This window comes from Emys orbicularis, chromosome 1 (assembly GCF_028017835.1).
Source record: "Emys orbicularis isolate rEmyOrb1 chromosome 1, rEmyOrb1.hap1, whole genome shotgun sequence".
NCBI lineage: Eukaryota > Metazoa > Chordata > Testudines > Emydidae > Emys > Emys orbicularis.
Window position 1 is genome coordinate 338011342 of NC_088683.1, and position 22543 is coordinate 338033884.

At 38.7% G+C, this 22543-nt stretch overlaps 1 protein-coding gene across 1 annotated transcript in view; it reads right to left on the reverse strand.

Annotated features, from left to right (window-relative positions):
* Positions 1-22543, reverse strand: part of ARHGAP42 (Rho GTPase activating protein 42) — a 296892-nt gene that overhangs the window by 70721 nt on the left and 203628 nt on the right. Inside the window, exons 5-7 of the mRNA XM_065406329.1 lie at positions 18349-18450; positions 12130-12240; positions 283-387 (exon numbers count right to left, since the gene is read on the reverse strand). Coding sequence (XP_065262401.1) covers positions 283-387; positions 12130-12240; positions 18349-18450 — 318 coding nt within the window. The remainder of the gene's footprint in view (positions 1-282; positions 388-12129; positions 12241-18348; positions 18451-22543) is intronic.

Genomic DNA, 22543 nt, shown 5'->3' on the forward strand with positions numbered 1-22543 from the left:
AAAGTGTGAGCTTAAGTGATGTCCTGTACAGGGATACATTTGTGAATTGAGGAGACAGTGAGTTGCACTAGTCAAACCTGGAGATCATGGATCAAACATCTGACAACTGATTTTCAAAGATTTCTGGTGGAAAGAAACTTGATGCCATACCTTTCATTCAGCAAACACTTTTCAATTATTCATATTTTTTTATTTACGTTTCAAAACATTTCAAGATTTAGAATTGCAATAAAGCATTTCTACTTGCTCTGAGAAATTGTAGTAAATACTGTTCAATCTTACATTCTGCAAGTTGAATTGCAACTGTTGCTTGTATGGGGTGAACTCCTGGGCCAGCTCATATCCCTCATGGTAAAAAGTAAATAATCCCTGAAGAAATGCCAAAAGCTGGAAAGGTAAAATAAGATGTTAATGCCAAAACATGCATTACAAATATTAAGAACCACGAATATCAAAACAGGCATTATAAATATGAATCATCACAAATATAACAGAACACATGCTGATTTAGGAATGACATAAGAACATAAGAATGGCCATACTGGCTTAGACCAAAGGTCCATCTAGCCCAGTATCCTGTCTTCCAACAGTGGCTAATGCCAGGTGCCCCAGAGGGAATGAACAGAATGGGTAATCAACAAGTGATCCATCCCCCGTTGTCCATTCCCAACTTCTGGCAAACAGAGGCTAGGGACACCATCCCTGCCAATCCTGGCTAATAGCCATTGATGGACCTATTGTCCATGAATTTATCTAGCTCTTTTTTGAACTCTGTTATAGTCTTGGCCTTCACAACATCCTCTGGCAAGGAGTTCCACAGGTTGACTGAATTGTGTGAAAAAAGACTTCCTTCTGTTTGTTTTAAACCTGCTGCCAATTAATTTCATTTGGTGACTCCTAGTTCTTGTGTTATGAGAAGGAGTAAATAACACTTCCTTATTGACTTTCTCTATACCAGTCATGATTTTATAGACCTCTATCATATCCCCCCTTAGTCGTCTTTTTTCCAAGCTGAAAAGTCCCAGTCTTATTAACCTTTCCTCATATGGCAGACGCTCCATGCCCCTAATCATTTTTGTTGCCCTTTTCTGTACCTTTTCCAATGCCAATATATCTTTTTTGAGATGAGGCAACCACATCTGCATGCAGAAAAAGTTATTAACTGCAAAAGAGAAAAGTAATTTCAAAGCACAACTGACCCATTGTCCTTATATACAGATGAATCTTAAGATGTTGGAAAACAAAAAATAAGGATACCTTATTTGTTGATCTCCTCTAATTAGCAAAACTATGATCTTAATACTTTTGGAGCCCATGCTTGCATTCCTGGAACACTCAAAATTCTCATCACTTTCAATGGTAGCTTTGCATGAGCAAGGAATGGAAACTTTCAAAGTTCAAGGGATTTTTGTTTTGTTTTGAATCTATGACAATTCAGAACATTTTTCCACCTTCCTCATTCCAAAATCTCTGTCTATGACCTATTTTCTCCAGATGAGAGTCTTGAAAATAAGTTTTGGACAGCTTTATAACTGAAATGAATACAAAAAGTTCCAGACCATGTCTTCCTGCTCTAAAGAACAAAATATAAACTCTGATGAACTTTAACTGGTATGTCTTTTACAGTTTCCAGTAAAGAAATTTAAATCTGTATCAAGACTTTTTTTTTTTTTAATTAACATTTAAGCAGGAAAGAGTGCCACTGAAGTTTTCGAAAAACTCATTTTGGTCCTTTAATAAATATAATCCTGCCATCTATTTATGTTTAAAAGCCTTGTATTTAGGTTGATGTTTTTATACTGTGCCTATTGATAATAAAAAGAGGATGACTTCTGATAATGCGCAAGTTACATCACTATTAAACCTTTTATAGCTAGTTTTTCTTGTGGCATATGGCATAATTTAGTTTACTGTAATTATCTAAACATAAGAGCCTGAAAATGAAAGCACTATAGATACAAAGTATTATTAGTACTATTATTATAATTATAGTACTTTATGTTTGACATACAAGTCAAATCTACAATAAGGATGTTTTCCACTTGGATACATAATTGAAAAGGCGGAAATCAAATGCTTAATACATTTTTTCTTTATTTATGTTAGCAATACCACAGATTATGAAAAATGAAACATTTTTAAAGTACTGATTTCACCATTTGTGCAATTTATATGATTTTTTTTTTGCACTTCTCTCACCTGGGATATTGAAACTAGATTGTTCTGTCTCATTCACTTGTTTCATGTGCCAACAGAGTACTGCATTCTAGGGTGGCGAACAATGCAGTTGAATATTTGAAATAAAGCTGCTGCTGAGGATGATACTTTGTACATCTAGAGACCCTATGACCCCAAAAATCCCTCAATGCCCACTGGTAGAGGGCCCACTATACTGTAACTCATATCAGGCTGGGCACACTCACTACCCCCACCTGTTGTCATAATATGTATCTAAAAAGTGTCTTGTAATGTGTCGTATGTAAATTGGTGACATGCTGGTCCTGACAAATCACTGTGATGTGCGTACTGGTTGGGTACAAAGAGTTACATATGTGTGCCGACATAGATTCTTAAAATATATTTGGGAGGCAGTGCATGTGTAACCCACACTCCTCCTGGTGTGGTGTTCTGTCCCATCTAGTGGCACCAAGACCACTTAGTGAGAGTTAAATGAGTCTGCTCTACAGCCTTAGGTAACAGCCAGTTGGCTTTTAGCTCATGCTGTAGAGGCTCATGGACTAAGCTCCAGAGATCCCCGGTTCAATCCCACCCGCCGATAACCAGGGTCTGTCGGCGTTACACATACATCGAGCCTGCCCTAGACAAGGAATGTGGATTGCCTTGTCTGATTGGCTTGAATACAGGCAGAGGACAATTAAAGTATATTTGCATATAAGGTAAAAAAAGCAATCAAGCTAATGGAGGAAGTAACTTAGAGAGCTCACCAGAGGTCAGAGTCTGTACCCCAGGAAGCCTTCCTGGTTTTTGAGGCAGAGACAATGGTCTTTGGTCAATATAAGGGGAACAAAGACACATTTTAGTTATCCACCACTTAGGGGACAGAGGATACAACACCGTCTGAGCCTGTGAAAGTTGGATCCCCTGGCCTGGAGGGCTAGAGATGCCGGTAACTTGATGCAAGTAAGAAAACTGCTTAGGCAAAGACTGTAAATTCCTAAAATTAAGTTTGAGTCACTAGAAAGCATGTTTTGTTTTGCTTGTAACCAGACCTCTCTCTTTTTCTCTTTCTTAGTATCACTTAAATCTCTGTTCTTTATTAAGCTTATGCTTGTTTTATTACAGAACCACCTCGGTGCTGTGTATTAAAGTGAAGTGTGAGTCTTCAGCTAACTTAACAGGCTGGTAGGTGCACTGTCTCCTCGGAGTGTGTCACAGTGAGAGGAACTGGACATTGCAGAGAGACATCTCTAGGGAACTCGATATCTGGGGTTAACTGACTGTTACCTGCAAGACAAGGTTTAGACTGGCAGAGTCTCAAGGAGATTGCCGGTGAGGTACACAGACTAGCGTGGCAGGGAGCTGACACACAGTCTAATCGCCAGCAAAGCTCTCACCTGCTGAGACAGAGGGGTAACACAGTGGTTTTAAGTTCTAGGTGTCCTGAGCAGAACATTACGGGCCTTTCAATCTGTGTTTCTCAAAACACTTTACAAACAACAATTCATTAAGTTTCACAATACTCTTTTGTAGGTCAGTAAGTATTATTATCCCTAGGGGGAAACTGAGGCAAAGAAATAAAGCTCTCAAGGTTGCTCAGCAAGTCAGCGGCAGAGCCTGGAACATAAAATAGACCTCTTGCGCATTAAACTTTTTTAACACCCTATGTTTATTTTACATATATGGCTCTGAATTACATGGCAATGTCCATTTCAAAGCAACTGCAGATTACACAGCCAAGAGGAAAGATCCTCAGCTGGTGTATAATTGTCATAGCTTCATTGACTTCAACTGGGCGATGGCAAGTTACACCACCTAAAGATTTGTCCCTTGCAACTTTCTCTTTATTAGAGGTTTTGCAAATAAAATATGACAATTTCTCAGAAAAAATCAGAGCTCTAGCCAAGATCTGAGAATTAACATTGACTAGGGAATTTTTAAATTTGCGTTTTCCTCATCTAAAATATTTTTAGGACATCTTTTGTTTTAAAGCTACTCTGTAAAATTTCTTTTTAATGTGAAAAACCAAAATTAGAAGAATGCACTCTATGCTTATGGTGGGCTTTTTTAAATGACTAAACTATTTAAAAAAATGCACTGACCCCTTCTTGCTGTGTCACTTTATACGTTTTTTAAAGATAAGTTTAAGACCTGTTTGTGAAGAACACTCACTTTTGGCTGTTTATTCTATAGCTCTGGGAAAGATGCATTAAAAAAAAAAATCAGCAAACCTCCTTCACACATGTCCTTTATATTTTTTTGTCTTCATTTTCCCTAATACAAAGGGCTTTTGTTAAGGTTTGAGCATACTGTGAAATGAGAAAAAAATACCTGGCACTAGATGGCAGCAAAGTTGAATTTATAAGAAAGGATAACACAACTGGATAAATATAAGGATAAAATGCTTTATGTTTTAGCTATGGTGCATTAAGTTGTGTTTGTTTGTTTTTAAGTGACTATTCTTGCAGTGTGGCGGTTGTGCATTGCATGGGATCTGGCCTTGGGACTCTCTTGGTCAAGGGCTCCCCAAACACCCCCCCCCCACCTACCCACCCCCCAAAATGTTAACGTGTCTCTCTCACTCAGTCCCCTGATGTATTTCATGCCCTGTGTAGAAATCATGTATACTGAGGATGCAGGTATGCATGTATGTAAACACCACTGATAGTGGAAGGAGACCCTGTTCTGTAATGCCCTTCCACAGCCCCTGCAGGAGAGATCATGGCCTGGCCTAATAAGCACTGTGTTTGGAGAGCCAAAATTGAGGTGAAAAACTTTTGTCCCTAGCTCATGATGTTTGTAGCTTTTTGGTGGCTACTTACAAGCAGCACTATGTCAGAGTCTGGCCCATTACATGTAAATTTAGAGAAAGCGTGCTGAATGTTTTTTTTTTAAAGATGATTCTCAATATGTATTTTTCAAGGTGATCTTAATGTGTTAAGAAGTGATTGGTTTCACCAAATGTTACATACAATCCCCAATGTGTTTATATTATCAATTTTCCAAGTGCAACAAGCACTTTACTGCTACTTCACTCTGAATACCTAATCAGCCAGATCAATACAGAAATCAGACTTGTACTCATTTAAGACAATAATCTGTCTGCATGCTGCGAGAGCTGCAAGGATTTCAACAGAGAACCTGAAATAGAATCCAAAGACTGCTTGGGCCTTTATTTATTTTTATGTAAAGTTTGTGACCCTGAGATTGCTTGGTCATTTCATTCTCACAGGAAGAAGATTGTACTTAGGTTTTGGACAGAAGAGGAATTTAACCTTTGGCCTGCAGTGCATCAGCCAAAAGTCACTGTCTCCTTACTTCAATTTATTTATGCATATAGTACAAAAAGGTACTTAGCTATCCAGTTTAAAATGAATTTGGTGAATAGCGTTGTGGGAAATGCAAAAAAGATGAAATTGGTTTTTGAGTTTTACTATCTAGACAAAATTTCTTTTTAATAAAAAACTATTTATTTTAGATAGCTCAAGTTTACACGAGACCATCATAAACATATACGCAATTAGAATTAGTTTTATTTATTTTTAAATCTTTGATGACTAGTTAATGATCCTATTCCTCACACTTCAGATAGGTCAGATTTTAATGATCTCTAAGGACCTGCTCCTGCTCCATGGAAATCAGTGGGAGATCAAAAGACGGAACAGGGTCCGACTAAGCAAGCATCTAAATTCAACTTTCCATCAAACCAATGTAAATCCTGAGAAAATAGCATTGGTTTTCACAGGGTTACTCTGGATTCACACTGGCATAACTGATAGCAGAAGTTGTCTGAGAGGTTGTTTTCATTTATTTATTTGCTTTTGGTTTTAAACGTGTTGCAAGGTTTATTGTAGAACTAATTTAAATTGTGCTTCAGAATTCAGTTCAAAACATTATTTATCCATCTCCATGCAGGTTTCACTCTTGTTTTCCAAGAAAGAATTAGTTTTAAAAGAGTCAAGTAATATGGTAGATTGCCCTGTGGTGGGAGCTGTGTGCTACAACATGTATGCTGAAAAGAAAGTCTGGGATACACACCTTAATGCACTTAAAACTGCCTTCACTAAAGAAGGGCATTCCACCAGAGAAGTACATTGCATCATGGAACGGGCCACCCAAGTACCCCAGGAGAACCTGCTTCAATACAGGAAAAAAATAAACCCACCACCAACTGCACACTCCTAGTTATCACCTACTACCCCACACTAGAACCCATATGGGGGATCCCAGATACAACCCATATTTGATGGGTGGACCTACCACATCTTGAAATAGATCTTTTCCCAAAGCCCTCTTCTTGCCTTGAAACAACCCCACAACCTCATCATCAGAAATAAGCTCCCCACAGACCAGAACACACCAACTCAAAGCAGCACCAGGCCCTGCTAGAACAACAGATACAAAACCTGCAGACAAATTTCCACTGCTACGATGATCAATACCCCACACAACACACCTTTCAAGGTCCATGGGTCCTGTCCATGGTGTACCTCATCCAGAGTATCAAATGCCCCACTAGCAATCATGTGGGTGAAACAAGACAATCCCTACACTCTTGAATGAACACACACACACACACACACACACAAATGATAACAGACAGAAACACTTCGTCACCCATGAACAAAACACTTTTCACAAAGCGATCACTCCATATCTGACTTCCCAGTCCTTGTCCTCACAGGAAACCTGCACAACGCTTTCAAAAGACAAGGGAACTTAAATCCATAACTCTGCTGCACATTAAAAACCATGGACTTAACAGAGACACTGGCTTTATGTCCCATTACAACATTTTGTAACACGCTCCTGCATTGCCTGCTAACCTTCCATTGTCCTACAACTGCAGACATGTTAATTGCCCACTTCAATTTGTGTGTCTCCTATAAGTGTGTGAACCCTTTATGCTTAACAATCTGTCCCACCTTATATTTATCTTGGACACTATGATCACCTTCTCCAGACTTCAGGGAGCGCTCTGTGGGGCTTGAAAACTTGTCCTTTTCACCAACAGAAGCTGGTACAATAAAAGATATTATCTCACCCACCTTGTCTCTGTAATACAGTAGAGGCAGCTCCCCAATCATTGTAATGTTAATAAAATGTATTGAAGAGAGTCCACAAAAACATTACTGATGCAAACACATTTTCTAACACCTGAATTATCAACAAGAAAAATAAGTAAGAGGAACTTCTGTATCATAATGCAATAAAATCTATAAACAGACTACAAAAACTGCTAACATTTGAGCCAGGTCTATATATCTAGGCTTAGATTTATCCTTAAATGGACCTACCCAACCCAGCAACAGTGTTCAGGAAGGGGACAAGGCAAGGGCAGCTAGAGAACGCAATGATTCACTGTCCAGTGGGCAGCATTCACTGCAGTGTTTCTATAGCTTCCTTTCTTTGGTAGAACCACCAAAGGCAGGACAGTACTGAAGATACCCCTGCCATCCTTTGAGTATGAACTCTCTTGGACTGCAAAAGCCACAGGTTACCCACAAGAGTCATTTTCTCCATGGCAATTATTATCCCCAAGGACAAAGGGTTTTGAAGACTTCAAGGCCAGAGTCTTGAGATGAGAGGCACTGCACAGCAAGCACAGAAGTAGACCCATGGCCTCTGGGGTTGGATACATAGGACCTTTGTAAAGCACTAGAGCCCCCATCTTAGAGATAATCCACTGAGCGTGATTCATCCACCATCCCTCCCTCATAACCCCCCCCCAAAAGAAGACTATCCTCCTACCACCATCCCTCCCTCATAACCCCCCCCCCCCAAAAAGAAGACTATCCTCCTACCTGGCAATTCCCTCTCCAATGCACTAGTGTAGACAAGGCTAAACTTGGGCAAACACATTTTAACTTAAACTAAACACCATATTCCCCAAATGAGAAGTGGTAGTTTACCCACTTCTTTTTTCCCCCACTCCTCCACTGCACCAATGGGTATTACACACCTCATAGGATTTGCTGGGTTACTTTCCCCACAACACCGAGCCTTTCCAAGGTTCAGTATGCAGGGACATTAATAGTGCAAAGTGTCAGGCACTTAGGGACTAACAATACATTTTTTTGCTATAAGCTGGAGTCTTATCAGTTGAAAGCGACAGAGGTGGCAAAAGTCCTGGGTGTATTGGTTGATCACAGGATGACTAAGGGCTGCCAATGTGATGCGGCCATGAAAAAGACTAATGCAGTCCTAGGATGCATCAGGCGAGGTATTTCCAGTAGAGACAGGGAAGTGTTACTAACATTATACAAGGCACTGATGAGACCTCATCTGGAACACACAGTCTCCCATGTTTAAGAAAGATTAATTCAAACTGGAACAGATGCAGGGAAGGGCTATTACAATGATCAGAGGAAGGGAAAACCTACCTTATGAGAGGAGACTCAAAGAGCTTGGCTTGTTTAGCCTAACGAAAAGAAGGCTGCGGAGAGATATGATTGCTCTCTATGAATACATCAGAGGGATAAATACCAGGGAGTGGGAGGAGTTATTTCCGTTAAGGGCCAATACAAGAACAAATGGATATAAACTGGCCATCAATAAGTTTAGGCTGGAAATTAGACGAAGGTTTCTAACCATCAGAGGAGTGAAGTTCTGGAACAGCCTTCCAAGGGGAGCAGTGGGGGCAAAAAAACCTAACTGGCTTGAAGACTGAGCTTGATACATTTATGGAGGGGATAGTATGATGGGACTGCCTACGAGGGCATATGGCTGATCTGTGACTGCTGGTAGCAAATATCTCCAATGGTTGGTGGTGGAACACTAAATGGGGTGCGTTTCTACAGAGAATTTTTTCCCAGTTGTCTGGCTGGTGAGTCTTGCCCACATGGTCAGGGTCTGATCGCCATATTTGGGGTCGGGAAGGAATTTCCCCCTGGGTCATATTGACAGAGTCCCTGGGGTTTTTTTACCTTCCTCTGCAGCATGGGATATGGGTCACTTGCAGCTTTAATCTAGTGTAAATGGTGGATTCTTTGTAACTTGAAGTCTTTAAATCATGATGTGAGGACTTCAGTAACTCAACCAGAGGTTAGGGGTCTATTACATGAGTGAGTAGGTGAGGTTCTGTGACCTGCAATGTACAAGAGATCAGACTAGATGATCATGATGGTCCTTTCTGGCCTTAAAGTCTATGAGTCCTGATTGGCACAACAATTTCCCCTCCGTTTACCTCCACATCAGAATCTCTCCTTTCCTCATTGACAGATCTCTTTGAAGGGAAATTTTAATAAAATAAAAATACAATTCCCTGTATTCATTAGTTATACTTAGGACACTTCAAACTGTATAAAGGAATGAGATACTAGGCTGGAGTATCAGAGGAATGATACCAGCAAAATACCTTATAATTAGCACAGCTAATGAAGAACAATTAAATGTTTCTGAATTTATATGACCCTCATCTCAGTAGTATCAGCGCACATGTGGAGCGTATGTTGTGAACTGCATTGAGCAATCAATTCCATCATATACTAAAATAAGATAAATATCACAGAAGTTACTTAAGATGGCATTTTTCAGTAATCTGAAAGTAATTTCCACTATACTTTCCACAGCAAAAAAATAAATAAAAAAATAGAAATAACTCTGTCTAATGCCCTCCAAAATCCCTATTGAAATATATGAAATGAGTGACTTTGTCTGTCAATTACCCTCTGTGTAAGTGTTTACAGTATGATGTTTTTATATACATCATTTTAAACCTCAACAGGCCACAACTTTTTACCACTAGTTGCTGCTTTCTAGGACTTCACTAGGGAGAAAAACATAGAAAGTCAGTCTCTATTGTTCATTCCACTGATTTCAAATGAAAAAATATTAAGACTCTCATTTAACATGCAATTGTTAACATCCCACCTAAATCCACTCTAAAATGCAGCTACAACCTGTGAATCGTTTCCCCTGATGCTTGCATACAGTTATAAGGACAGCCTTATAGAAGAGAAAGTTAATGGAAAGTTGGCACTTTGGACTTCCTAAAATCTTCAGGTGAGATTAAAGTTTTGGGTTTTTTTCCTACTGAATGTGTTTGATACTACAAATAATGTTTTGCAGTGGAACAGTAAAAATCTTCACCAACAAATGTCTCTAAGCCTTTCCCCCCATGCTTCCCTTTTAGCTTGCAATGTCCTTCCAAAATCTAGGTTTTTTACCCATGCTGTTGTAGCTATGTCGGTCCCAGGATATTGGAGAGACAAGGTGGGTGAGGTAATATCTTTCACTGGACCAAACTTCTGTTGGTGAGAGATACAGGCTTTTGAGCTATACAGAGCTCTTCTTCAGGTCTGGGAAACTTACCTCAGATGTCACAGTTATATACAAGATGGAACAGACGGTTTAGCATATGTAGTTAACACATATTTCAAGGGATCATTCAAGGTGAAGTGGCCATTCACACCCCTACAGTCATAGGCAGGAAAGGCGGGGGAGAGAGAAGCAGCTGAGGGGGAGGGTTGTTAATGGGTTATAGACTGTTGTAATAAGTCATGAATCCAGTGTCTCTATTAAGTCCATGATTTTTTGTGTCTAGCAAAGTAATGAATTTATGGACACTGGAAAAATCCACACCCCTAGGCCGGCAAAATTATGTCACTTAATTCCTCATGTAGACAGCGCTATGTCGGCAGGACAGCTTCTCCCGCCAATACAACTACTGCCTCTTGGGGGGTAACTATACTGACGGGAGAGCTCGCTCTCTCTCCCCTCACTTTAGAGTGCCTTCATTAAAGCTGTGCCGATGCAGTGTTTTAAATGTAGACTTGCCCTAAGTTTCCCAACATGAAGAAGAGCTCTGTGTAAGTTTAAAGGCTTGTCTCTTTCACCAGCAGAAGTTAGTCCAATAAAAAATATTACTTCACTTACCTTGTCTCTTCCAAAATCTACTCAGCAAGGCTGTTTCTTCATGCTTTTCAAATCTTTCCTAAAATCCCATTTTTACAGCCCCAATATGAAATGAGGGTGAAATCCTCGCTCTGATTTCCTTACTCCTCCCTATTTTGGTGTACATTACATCCTCACTGATAGCAAGTCCATGATATAAATTATAAGTAAGGCTATGTTTTAGTCATGGGTATTTTTAGTCGCTGGATCGAGGTTCATTAGTTTCTCACCAACATGCAAATATTCACTTTGAAATATATTCTCATCTCAAAATACATGAAGATAGGCACTTAGGGTAGCTCTTCTTGGGGAGGGGGGACAGCGGGGGAGAGGCCGGGGACTAGGCTCCCCAGCCAGGAGCTCAGGGGCCGGGCCCACGTCTGATCTACATCTACACTGCAATTAAACAGCCCCTTAGCCCAAGCCCCAGGAGCTTGAGTCAGCTGGCATAGGCCAGCCACAGCTGTCTAACTGCAGTGTAGACATACTTTAAATATAGATTTATAAACTTAACTGAAGAGTCCTATTTATTAAAATTTTGGCACAACTTCTGCCAGTCACACAGTTGTCTCAGACATGTTCTTCTACAGACATTATATCACTTTACAAAAATACCTTAATAATTATACAAATGAATTTTTAATATTCTATTCATGTTATTTCATATGTAACTTAGCAAAACTAAACATGAGGTAAACTTCATACTCTGAGCACTTGAAGACTAATATGTTTGGAATTTTGAGCCAATTTTTATATTAGGAAATCTCTGTTACGTGTTACACAGACACAACCTTTTAAGTTCAGTCATTAAAATATCATGCAGATTTCAAACTTATTTTACTTCACAGTAGACATGAAAACTTTTGTGCAAATCTTTAAGAAATGGGGATAATTCCCAAGGAAAGAACTTTATGCCTGTTTGCTCATGAACTACTTTCAAGAACTCCTTTAATTAAAAAGAGACCAAAAAATAAGAACATTAACCAAAATTTTAATCTTTAAATACATTCACTGTAAATGTAGGTAAAGGAAGTGAAAAATAAATACAAAACTTACAGGTTCAACAAATTCAAATTTCTTTTTCTCCTGTACTTCTTGAATTTTAAACACATATTCTAATGACGCTTCATAAAAGTTTTGATGTTCTCTGTCAATTTGCATATCTGCCTAAAAATAAAAATGAAGTACATAAAATTAATATTAATTTTCAGTTATAACTGGCTCACTTAGTATTTCCATTATTAACTATTTATTTAAGAGTCCCCTAAGTTCCAGTTTCCTGTTTTATTTCCCAGCCCTATATACTCTTATGCTCGTAACACAACTCTCCTTTTGCTAATATCCCTACTCTTCTCTGTGAGCCATTTCAAAGTGAACCAGGATGAAATGTGGTACACAGTACAAGTCACCAGTCCAGACATTAGTTCTTCACCAAATACAACCTAAACTGGCAAAAGTACAAGGAACACAAAAGGATGACAAAAAGCAGTCAAGGATCAACTATGCAAGATTTAAAGCAAGGAACATTATTATTTTGGGCATGCAAAAATGTGCTAGCTGCCATAGAAACACAAATAGAGACAGTCCCCCTTATTGTTTCGCAGTCTAAATGTAACAGGACACAATAGGCCAAGGTCATAAGTAGACAAAACAGAAAAGGAAAGGGAGAAAGAGGACAGGATAAAATAAAATCAGACAGTTCCTGAGTAAGGCAAGGACACATCAGGATGGTTACATTAATTTAGGATAAAATCTTCAAACCTGAGTGCCTAAAGTAAGGCACTTACATTCGTGACTCCCCACTCAGAGCTGCTGAGCATTCATTAAGGTCAGTGGGAGTTGTGTGTGCTCAGCACTTCTGAAAATTAGGGCACTTATTTAGGTAGGGTTACCATATGTCCGTTTTTTCCCGGACATGTCCGGCTTTTTGGTAATCAAACCCCCGTCCGGGGGGAATTGCCAAAAAGCCGAACATGTCCGGGAAAAATACCGCCGGCCGGGCACTTCCCCTCCCGGGCTCCGGGGGCGCAGGGTCCAGAGGCATGGGGGCTGCCCGAAGCCGGTAGCACTCGGGCAGCTCGGCTCTTAAACAGAGCCGAAGAGTCAGGGGAGGAGCACAGCAGCCGGAGCCCGGGAGGGGAAGTGCCCGGCCGGGGGCACAGGGTCCGGAGGCATGGGGGCTGCCCGAAGCCCGAGCGCTACCGGCTTCACGGTTTGCTGGGCAGCCTCCAGACCCTGCGCCCCCGGCTGGGCGCTTCCCCTCCCGGGCTCCAGCTGCGCTGGGGAAGCGCAGGGTCTGGAGGCTGCCCGGCAAACCGTGAAGCCGGTAGCGCTTGGGCAGCCCTTTTCGCGTGGCTAGGAGGGAGGAGGGGGAATGCGGGGCGCTCAGGGGAGAGGGCGGAGTTAGGGCGGGGACTTTGGGGAATGGGCGGAGTTGGGGCGGGGAAGGGGCGGAGTTGGGGCGGGGGCGGGGTGGGAAAGGGGCAGGGCCAGGGCCCCGTGGAGTGTCCTCTTTTTTTATTTTTTAAATATGGTAACCCTAATTTAGGTTACTAAATACAGATTTAGGACCCTAAGTTTAGACATCCAAGCTTAAAAATTTTGGCCTTAGGGTTCCCCCCAACCCTGCTCTTCTTTCCTTTTCTCTCCTCTCCTGGATTTATACTATATGAATTTTAGGAGAACCTGGCGTGAAGCAAGGAAAGGTGGCTTGGGGGAAGGTGCTCCACACATTCTGAGCATCATGGGAAAAGGTGCAGAGGAGGGAGTGGGACAAGAGAACAAAAAGGGGCATCAAAGCTGGTGTGCATTGTTAAGGATTCTCTTGAATATCATGCATGACTGATTCCTTGCACATTTCCCAGCATGAGTAGTTTCAAATGCCTTTTCCACAGATTATCTCACAGAGAGAGAGGGAGAGAAAGAGAGGGACATGTTTTTAAACACAGAAATCTTGCAGCCTATCATTTATTTCATAATATGAATCCAGCTGTCTGAGAATATAAACATATTTTATAGTTTTACACGTTCACAATAGCTAATTTTCATGTTTTAGTTTTCCCAGAAAGTGTAGTGTGCAGTATTTGCTGGAAATTTATGAGTATTGACTGCTACCATGGGTTATAGGCAGGGATCGAACCTGGAAACGCCAGCACCAAAGCAAAGGCTTTTGTCACCGGAGAGAAAGAATTAACTCCACCAACTGATAAGAGTAGTAGGATCTTATCCTTCATGTAAACAAGCCATTAGAGGGAGACATAACACATGGCCAGTTCCCGTTTTAACTCCATTTTTTCAGTTATTCATAACTTTCCTCAAGGACGTTCCTTTTGGGCTGAAATTGTCTATGTCTTGTCCCAGCTCTAAGGGCATTTCTTTTTTTAATTGTGGAAACTTTCAGTAACATCAATTCAGCCATTTCTGATTTATGGTAGTATAAAAATAATACATTTTTCTCTTATGTTCTGATTAAATTTGGAACTCAAATAACAAACATATGTGAAGCTCGAAAATTGAAGATGGCTTGTTTTATAGTTTCCATCAAGGAACAGAAAGAATATTCATTTTTAAAGAAAACAGGTTTAGTATTTTTTAAATCTTGTATTTGTATAATCAGTATTTGCCTTCAGTTAAAGATTCTGCCTGTTAATGGCACCTCTAATTAATACTACTTCAGGTAAGGGTGTGAATATTGTCATTTAGTAGCATGGAGACATTTAACATTGATTCACTTCTACAGTACTCCATTAGCACTTTAAAGCAAAAATATTAGCTTTAACAGTATCTTTAAAATGAATCAGTAGCACTTGTTCCTTTTTAGGCCTATAAAAAGCAAAACAGGAAATTAAATGCAAAAGCTAATGTTAAGGATAAGAAATAAAGCACTCAAAAGCCACGCAATTCCAAAAATTAAGGCTTTTACCACAAAGTTAACTTGGCCATGTGGCATTTTTGTTGTATTTTCTATTACTGGTTTCCTTGATGAATCTAAAACTTAGTGTATTAATAGCTATGTTATAAAAAGTATTTATAATAGGGTATATAGGATATGCAATTTGGCAGAATTTAACAATGTGTTACAACTTTAGGGTATGATCCTGCAAACTTTAAATCATGGGATTGCAAAATATGAGAATTTGCATAACATGGGCCTCAGTTTTTACTTTTGGTTGTATATAAAAACAGTTTAATTTGGTTTTAGCAAAGAGCTCTTTCAGGGCCCAGTTCAGGAAAGCACTTAAGAACATGCTTTAATCCATCCATAGAAAAGCACGTAAGCACATGTTTAACTTTATTGGGACTTAAGCACATTTTGAAACACTGTCCAAAACTTGGGCCACAATGATCATTTGGGTATAGTGATCAAATCACACTTTCCAAAAGCCATCTTCTGTGAAGGCTGATGAGTTTGCTTGACCAATGAGCATTCACAGTTGTAAGAATCATTTAAGAAGTGGTTTATTTGAACTTTTCCAAGGCAGGAAAGATTTTCACACCTTTTTGTATGCCACTCAGCCGATGGTAAAGAATGGCTTACTGTATGATTAATTACAGCAGCAGCTTTTATGATAGACAGTTAGAGTCAGTATTATTTTGACTGACTGGCAATAGCAGTAGAATGTGCATCAGAACTCAATCTGTTCTTGCAAGATGGACATGCCGCCATACATGATCATGATTCTGAAAGCTCAATTTCATGAATCTGCATTTAGTGATCAATAGGGGGCTACCAAAATTGATGCTTGTAGCATTGATTCAGATCTATTCCTTTTTAATTCTGTAATTCTCATTTATTTCCATAGGTTTTCTCATAGGGATAGTAAAAAAGTTGGTCACAGTGGGTTTTTGTTTTTTTTACATCACATACTGTTTGTAAAAAGTATTTCAATAGTCTGTGTACTACTATGGAATGTGCTGCATATTATGACAAAACTCATACCCAAATGATCTTCATCTTACACACTATTTGACAGTGATATCCCAAGGTTTAGCACAAAGAAGGATCTTTACTATGTGACTATAGCCCTGTAACTACAGATATATGGAAAACACAGGCCTCCACTTGGATCAAGATGGAACATCAGAGATCTGAAGTCTGTAGTGGCTGTATCTCTGCATTACAAATAAATAAATAACTTTGCAACCTACTCCATTTTAGGGAAAATGCATGTGGCCCTCTGGCTCACAGCTAGTGCCAACTTCAGCTTGGCTAAGTCTGGACAACCATGACCTGAGGTGAGAGTACTATCATCAAAACTAAACATATGCCTAATATTAAAACTGCACATTTTGAATCAAACTCAAAACAAGAGAAGCTGCCCCATTCTTTATCTAACTCCCCCACAACCAGTTTTTATAATTTAAATGCCTGATTCACCACTGTGCTTACTCCAGTTTTATGCTGGCGTAACTCCAATTATTTCAATGCAGTTATATCAACATAAATCTGCAGCAATGTAATGGTGAAGTAGGCCCTATATGTTCTACAATCACGGCCTTTAGAAAAGTAGACTAACTAGCATCCCTTATGAAATTCAATATCTAGGCATGAAGTGATCATTAAGGACAGAGTGGGAAACTTTTACTGTGATTTTCTATTAGTTTGTATGCTCAAGTCAAATCCTTCGTGATTCTAAGACAGTTTATTTAATTATATTCACAGTTGATACATTTTATTTAATTTCAATTAGTTTTTTAACTGCAATATAATAAATAATCTTCATAACCATCCCAGCAAAATGTGCTTTATTTAAACCTGACAGTAAATTAGCACTTAACTTGTCTTAACCAAATCTTGATTTATAGGTAAATACATCGAGAATTGTTTTCTGACTTCCTGCTTAACCTCTAATGGAACTATTTTCCCATTAATGCAAGGGGAATTTATGTACTTGTCAGAGTTGTGTATATGTAAATTTGGCCTGTGAATGGAACAAAAAAACCTTGTAAAATTAATGTTGTTTTCTCTACAGTTGATTCATCATACTGACATCTGTTTTAGCAAGTACAATATAAAAGAATAAATGTTATGAAATTGCATTATTATATCAGGTAAATATAAACCACAGTTTGTGACTTTCTGAGAGATGGTTACGTCTTTTGTGTAGAATTTTGTCAGCAAAATAGTTTCCAAGTTTTCAGAGTTTATCATTGACAATAACGCTATTAAAATAACACCCATCTTTTTTGGAAAGTTTAATAGAATGTCAGTAATACTGAAAAAAATAACTTGTAATTTGCTGCACAGGAAAATAATTTAACCTAACAACATAGCTAAAAAGGGGATCCTTCTGCTAAGTTAGAACTATGCATGCTTTTTAAAAGTAACAGTTACAGGATGTACTCTTTAAAATGGATGATGCATCTACATTTAAGGCTATGACCCTGGTAGAAGTCCTGTTGAAATCAAATGAGCTCCACATATCAGATTCCAGGATCAGGTTTAAATACTTTTACCCTGTATAATTAGAGCTTTGTGCTCATAATAGAACAATCCTCTCTGAATAGTTTTTTATCACTGTAGATCCCTTAATCTGTACACAGTACAGAATCAGGCCCACTGACTTCTGTTGAAACTGCTGGGGCAAAGAAGTACTACTCACAAAAGTAAGGACCCATCATTCTTTGCTCAAACTAAGAATCTTATGAGGTCATATTTGACTACATTTTGTTATGACAAACACAAGTTTACCTGAAGATCACATGCACAAAACCTGTCAAAAACCTTTGGCAATCTCTTTATTTATTTGCAATATGGCACTCTTTTTAATTTCACAAAATACAGCCATATAGTTTCATAATGGAAAGAATGTTTCTCTCCGATTAAAGCAGAAAACATGACATTCTGAAAAGCATTAAAAGTGTGATTAAAATGCTTCAGGCTCAGTTATCTAGTCGAAAATTTATGTAAAATGGAGTCAATTAAATAACAAAAAAAGTCAGCATAGCCTAATTATATTAATTCTAAATATTCCACATACACCTTGCAAATAAAGGTCATACATGTTTTATTAGAGTATTACAAATATTGTAAATAGTAAAAATTAGATTTGCAACTTAAAATATGGCAGAGCACATGGGACATACTACCCTGTTAACAGTTTTATTTCACATCAGAATAGTATTAATCTCATATATAGAATTTATGTATATGTACTTAGCAACAGGGACTGGCAGAAATCATCAACCATTTTATGTAAAGAAAAATACAGCATGTCCTAGAGACAACTCTTTTTAAAGATAAACTTATGGGCTAGTAAAAGGGTAAGAGCTTACATCTTGCAAATGAGATTCTTTTTTCTTTGCTGATAAATTTAAGTGCTTCTCTAGAATGGAATAATATTTCTCACTTTCCTTGTCAAACTTCTTCTTCCCTTCCTGAAAAACAAAACATTGCAAAGTAAATAATTTGTTAGAACTTCGAAGCCAACAGAAAGGAAAAGCTAGCACATTTGCTAAAAAGACTAGCTGTGTGGTTATTTTTGCTGATTCCAATGATTTTAGGGCAATAGACTCATATCTGAATTGGGGTCTAAAAGTTATTCCAAGTTATTCAATGAGACATTAAGTATATGCTTGTCTTCACTGGGACTGGTCACGTGCTTAGGTACCTTACTGTACTGGGGCCTAAACTGGTTTAACTTATACTTTCTACTGGCTCCATAAATGTGCATGTCTCAGATCATTCCAACTTGCAAAAAACCTACAGGAGTGGGTTCTGACTGGGGAAAAAAAAAATCTTTGCAACAGTCCCTTTGTGGTGCTCCTCTCTTATCTTTTCATTTGAGTTGAGGTTTGCCTGACCTTTGTGTTCAGAGTGCTGTATGTGGTTTTTACTCATATTCTTAGAACATGAGGAGGAGGAAGGAAACGCATGTACGATTCTAATACAGCTGCAAGGGAGCTAATGCAGGCAACTCAGTTTTTCAACAAATGCTTTGTATAGTTTTGAATTTTTAAACATGTCCTTTTTAGGGAATTTCTCCACTCTCCCGCCTTCCCTCTTTTGAAAGCTTTCCTTATGTGGAGTCAGGTATCCCACATTCCCACCAGCTGAGTACTTGGATGCATGACAAATAATTCAGAAGGGAAATTATTGATTATAAACAAGGCAGACTGAGCTACACTCTTCTACTTTAAAAAAAATTAAATCTGATGCTTATGGGCTGTAAATCTAAGAAAAAGACATCTTTCTCTCTCTCTGTTGGGATCTCTCCCATCATTCTAGAAGTGAAAGCACTGGGAAGGAAGGAGTAAAGGGGAAATCAGTAAGTACCCACAGCATTTTAAGGATTAAAAAAATTCTTGTTACTGCATTATATTATTGTAATAAAAGTGTCTATCCTGTGGTTGGCTGCGGTTCCCCGACAGGGTGTTTTATAGGCCTAAAACTTATCCTGCATGATTCCCTGTAATGACTAACAAACTGAGTATTTTAAGAAAACAAAGAAAGGCTAGCAGGACTAGTCTCATCAGCACATATGCAAAAGCTATTAATGGTGAGAAACCAATCACTAGATATAATGCAATAACATCAGGTCATGAGCAGGGCTCAATGATCCTTTCCTTCTGCTCTCTTTCTCTCTCTACGAATTATTGTTTTGTATTAAACAAGTTACTGTAGTATATTTTAACGAGAGGATTTGAAAATTCTCCCCAATTAATTTTTTTGTCACCATGCCACGTGAAAGTCATATCAACAGTCAAAGAAATAAGAAATAACAGGGAAATCTTAACACCATACATACTGAGCTACAACAACAAAGCAACAGTTAATTATTTCCAGGAACACCACAATATAAATAAGTTCACAATGATAATCATACCAAATTAGAAAAAGAAAACAAACTCTCAACTATGTGGAAAATTCATATGGTATATCTATAATTATAAGCATATTTCTAATAGCTTGTCTACACGGTGCACTAGTCCACACCAGAAGGGTGTAAATTCTAGTGCACACTAGCATGTTGTTCACTAAAAGTTACCTATTGCTTATTAATGTAGTCCAGTTTTAAACAGTATTGCATTGGGCTTAAACTGCAGCAAGGGAGGTTTAGGTTGGACATTAGGAAAAAGTTCCTAACTGTCAGGGTGGTTAAACACTGGAATAAATTGCCTAGGGAGGTTGTGGAATCTCCATCTCTGGAGATATTTAAGAGTAGGTTAGATAAATGTCTATCAGGAATGGTCTAGACAGTATTTGGTCCTGCCATGAGAGCAGGGGACTGGACTAGATGACCTCTCGAGGTCCCTTCCAGCCCTAGAATCTATGAATCTATGAATCTATAATAGGTATTAGGCAACTTTTAGTGCACGCTAGCAGGGTCAAAGTGGGCCCATTAGTGAGCAACACACTTGTATGCACTAGAATTTACACTCTTCTAGTGCAGACTAATGCATTGTGTACACAAGACCTAAGGTGCTCATCATCATAGAATCTTGGCAGCACCACGTAAAGAAAAGTATATAAAGCAGCCTTACTGGAAATTAAATAGAAACAAAAGCACCGGATCCAACAAAATATCTACAAGTGAATAATATAGTACACATCCAAAAACCTATAAGCATTTTATTACAGATTAATACATGCGGTCACATGTTAACAAACTTAAAACATTTACAAAAAAGAGTAAAGACCAATGTGCACAAAGTAATACTCTTGTATTACACCTGCAACATGCGCCTTGAAGTGTGACAAAATTAGCCGCAAAAATCAGTCTCTGGCAAACCAACATGAGAAATCAATTCCAGAGTCATGGATTCCTCACTGAAAATACACAGCCTCCAATGTCTTTGAGATTAAACCAAGAAACTATTAGCTTGTGTACGTCACATAATTTCATTAGTGTTACACAAGATGGTGAGATTGTCTTTGAAATGACAACATCTTTCTGGCCACCTGTAGATATATATTCTTGACTCCTGCTGTTACATGGGACATCTAGAAGCAGGTGTAAATACATCAAGAATTCCAGGTTGCAAAACACACAGAAGGCATTGAAAACAAAGAGAGTCAATATGAATTCTACTAATGATTCCAATTACTTCCCCCTGCCAATTAGCATAAATGTATCTGGATTAGATCAGAAACAATTTGCCCTCAACCAAGTCTCAATCCCAGCAAGACAATGGGTAAAACTTCAACTGCACTCTCCAGGTCCTACACAGCAACTACATTTTTAAATGCTTAAAAGAGTCATATTATTCATTACATTTGAAACACAGAGGTAGATGAAATATGTACCAGTTATACATAGGAAGGAATCTTGTTTTGTTGTAAACTGATGTGTTTGTTTATTCAACAAGATTACCAAGGTGAGATGGAACACTGATACTTACGTTGGGTACCTTCCTGGCAGCGCGGATCCTGTGTAATGCTAGCATGTCCAGATGCTGGGATGTTAATTTATACCTAGGAAGCATGAAGTTTGCCTCTAGGCTTGTGGAAATATATTTCTCTAGTCAGGTGGACATTTGTGTTGGTGGTTTGTTTGTGACTAAAGCAAATTAAATGAATAAGAGATTAAGCATTAAGGGGGATTAGTTGCCTAGTTATTGAGGCTGCATTACTTGTGGTGAGCAAATTAAGGTTTGTTTTTTGTTTTTGTTTTTAAATGAACAGATTTTAAGTTCTTTTGAGGGTGGATCATCCTCTTCTACAGAGATATTTGATGCTACCTCTGTTGGGAGAAGCCATGGGATAGTCATCAGAATATGCAGAAACCTATCTCTAGTAATTAAGCTTTAGGACAGCATCTTGTCATATTTTAAATCAAGACAAAATCTACCATAGGTCTTCCCTGGTACTTCAATGAGATGTCCCAGCCTCTTTTACTATAGCAGAACAGAATTCTGTAGTACCTCACATGAGAAGTATTTTTTCAGTTCTTTACAGTCTTCTCATGTGGGGATTTCAAAGTACCGGTACTTTAGAAAAGTTAACAAATTAAGCCTCACACAATTCCTGTCAATTAAGTATGTATTGTTTACCCACGTGTGAAACACAAATGAAGACACAAAGGGGTTAAATGAGCTGGCTCTGGTCAAAACAGGCTTTTATCCTGCAATAAAATCCACAAGTACAGTGGAAGTCAATAAAGCTGCACAGGCACTGGAGTTCATGTTAGAGGATCCGATCTAGGACCTAATGAGAGCTGGGATTCAAAACCAAAAGTCTATATTGATAAGAGAGAGACACAAAAGGTGGAAAGGGGAACCAGGCACAGAGCAGTGAAATGACTTCCTGAACACCACAAAGCAAGGCCAGTGACTGGCAACAGAATCCAAGTCTGCCAGCTCCTAGTCTTATTCCCCATCCACTAGATCAAACACTTACATTAAGTTATGAAAGAAATATTTACTTTATGTACTTCTCACTTTATCTATAGGAAAATCTGTCACATAGTGACTTGTAATAGGTCATGTAATGAAGACAGAAAAAACCCTCATATAAAAAAGTGTCAATACC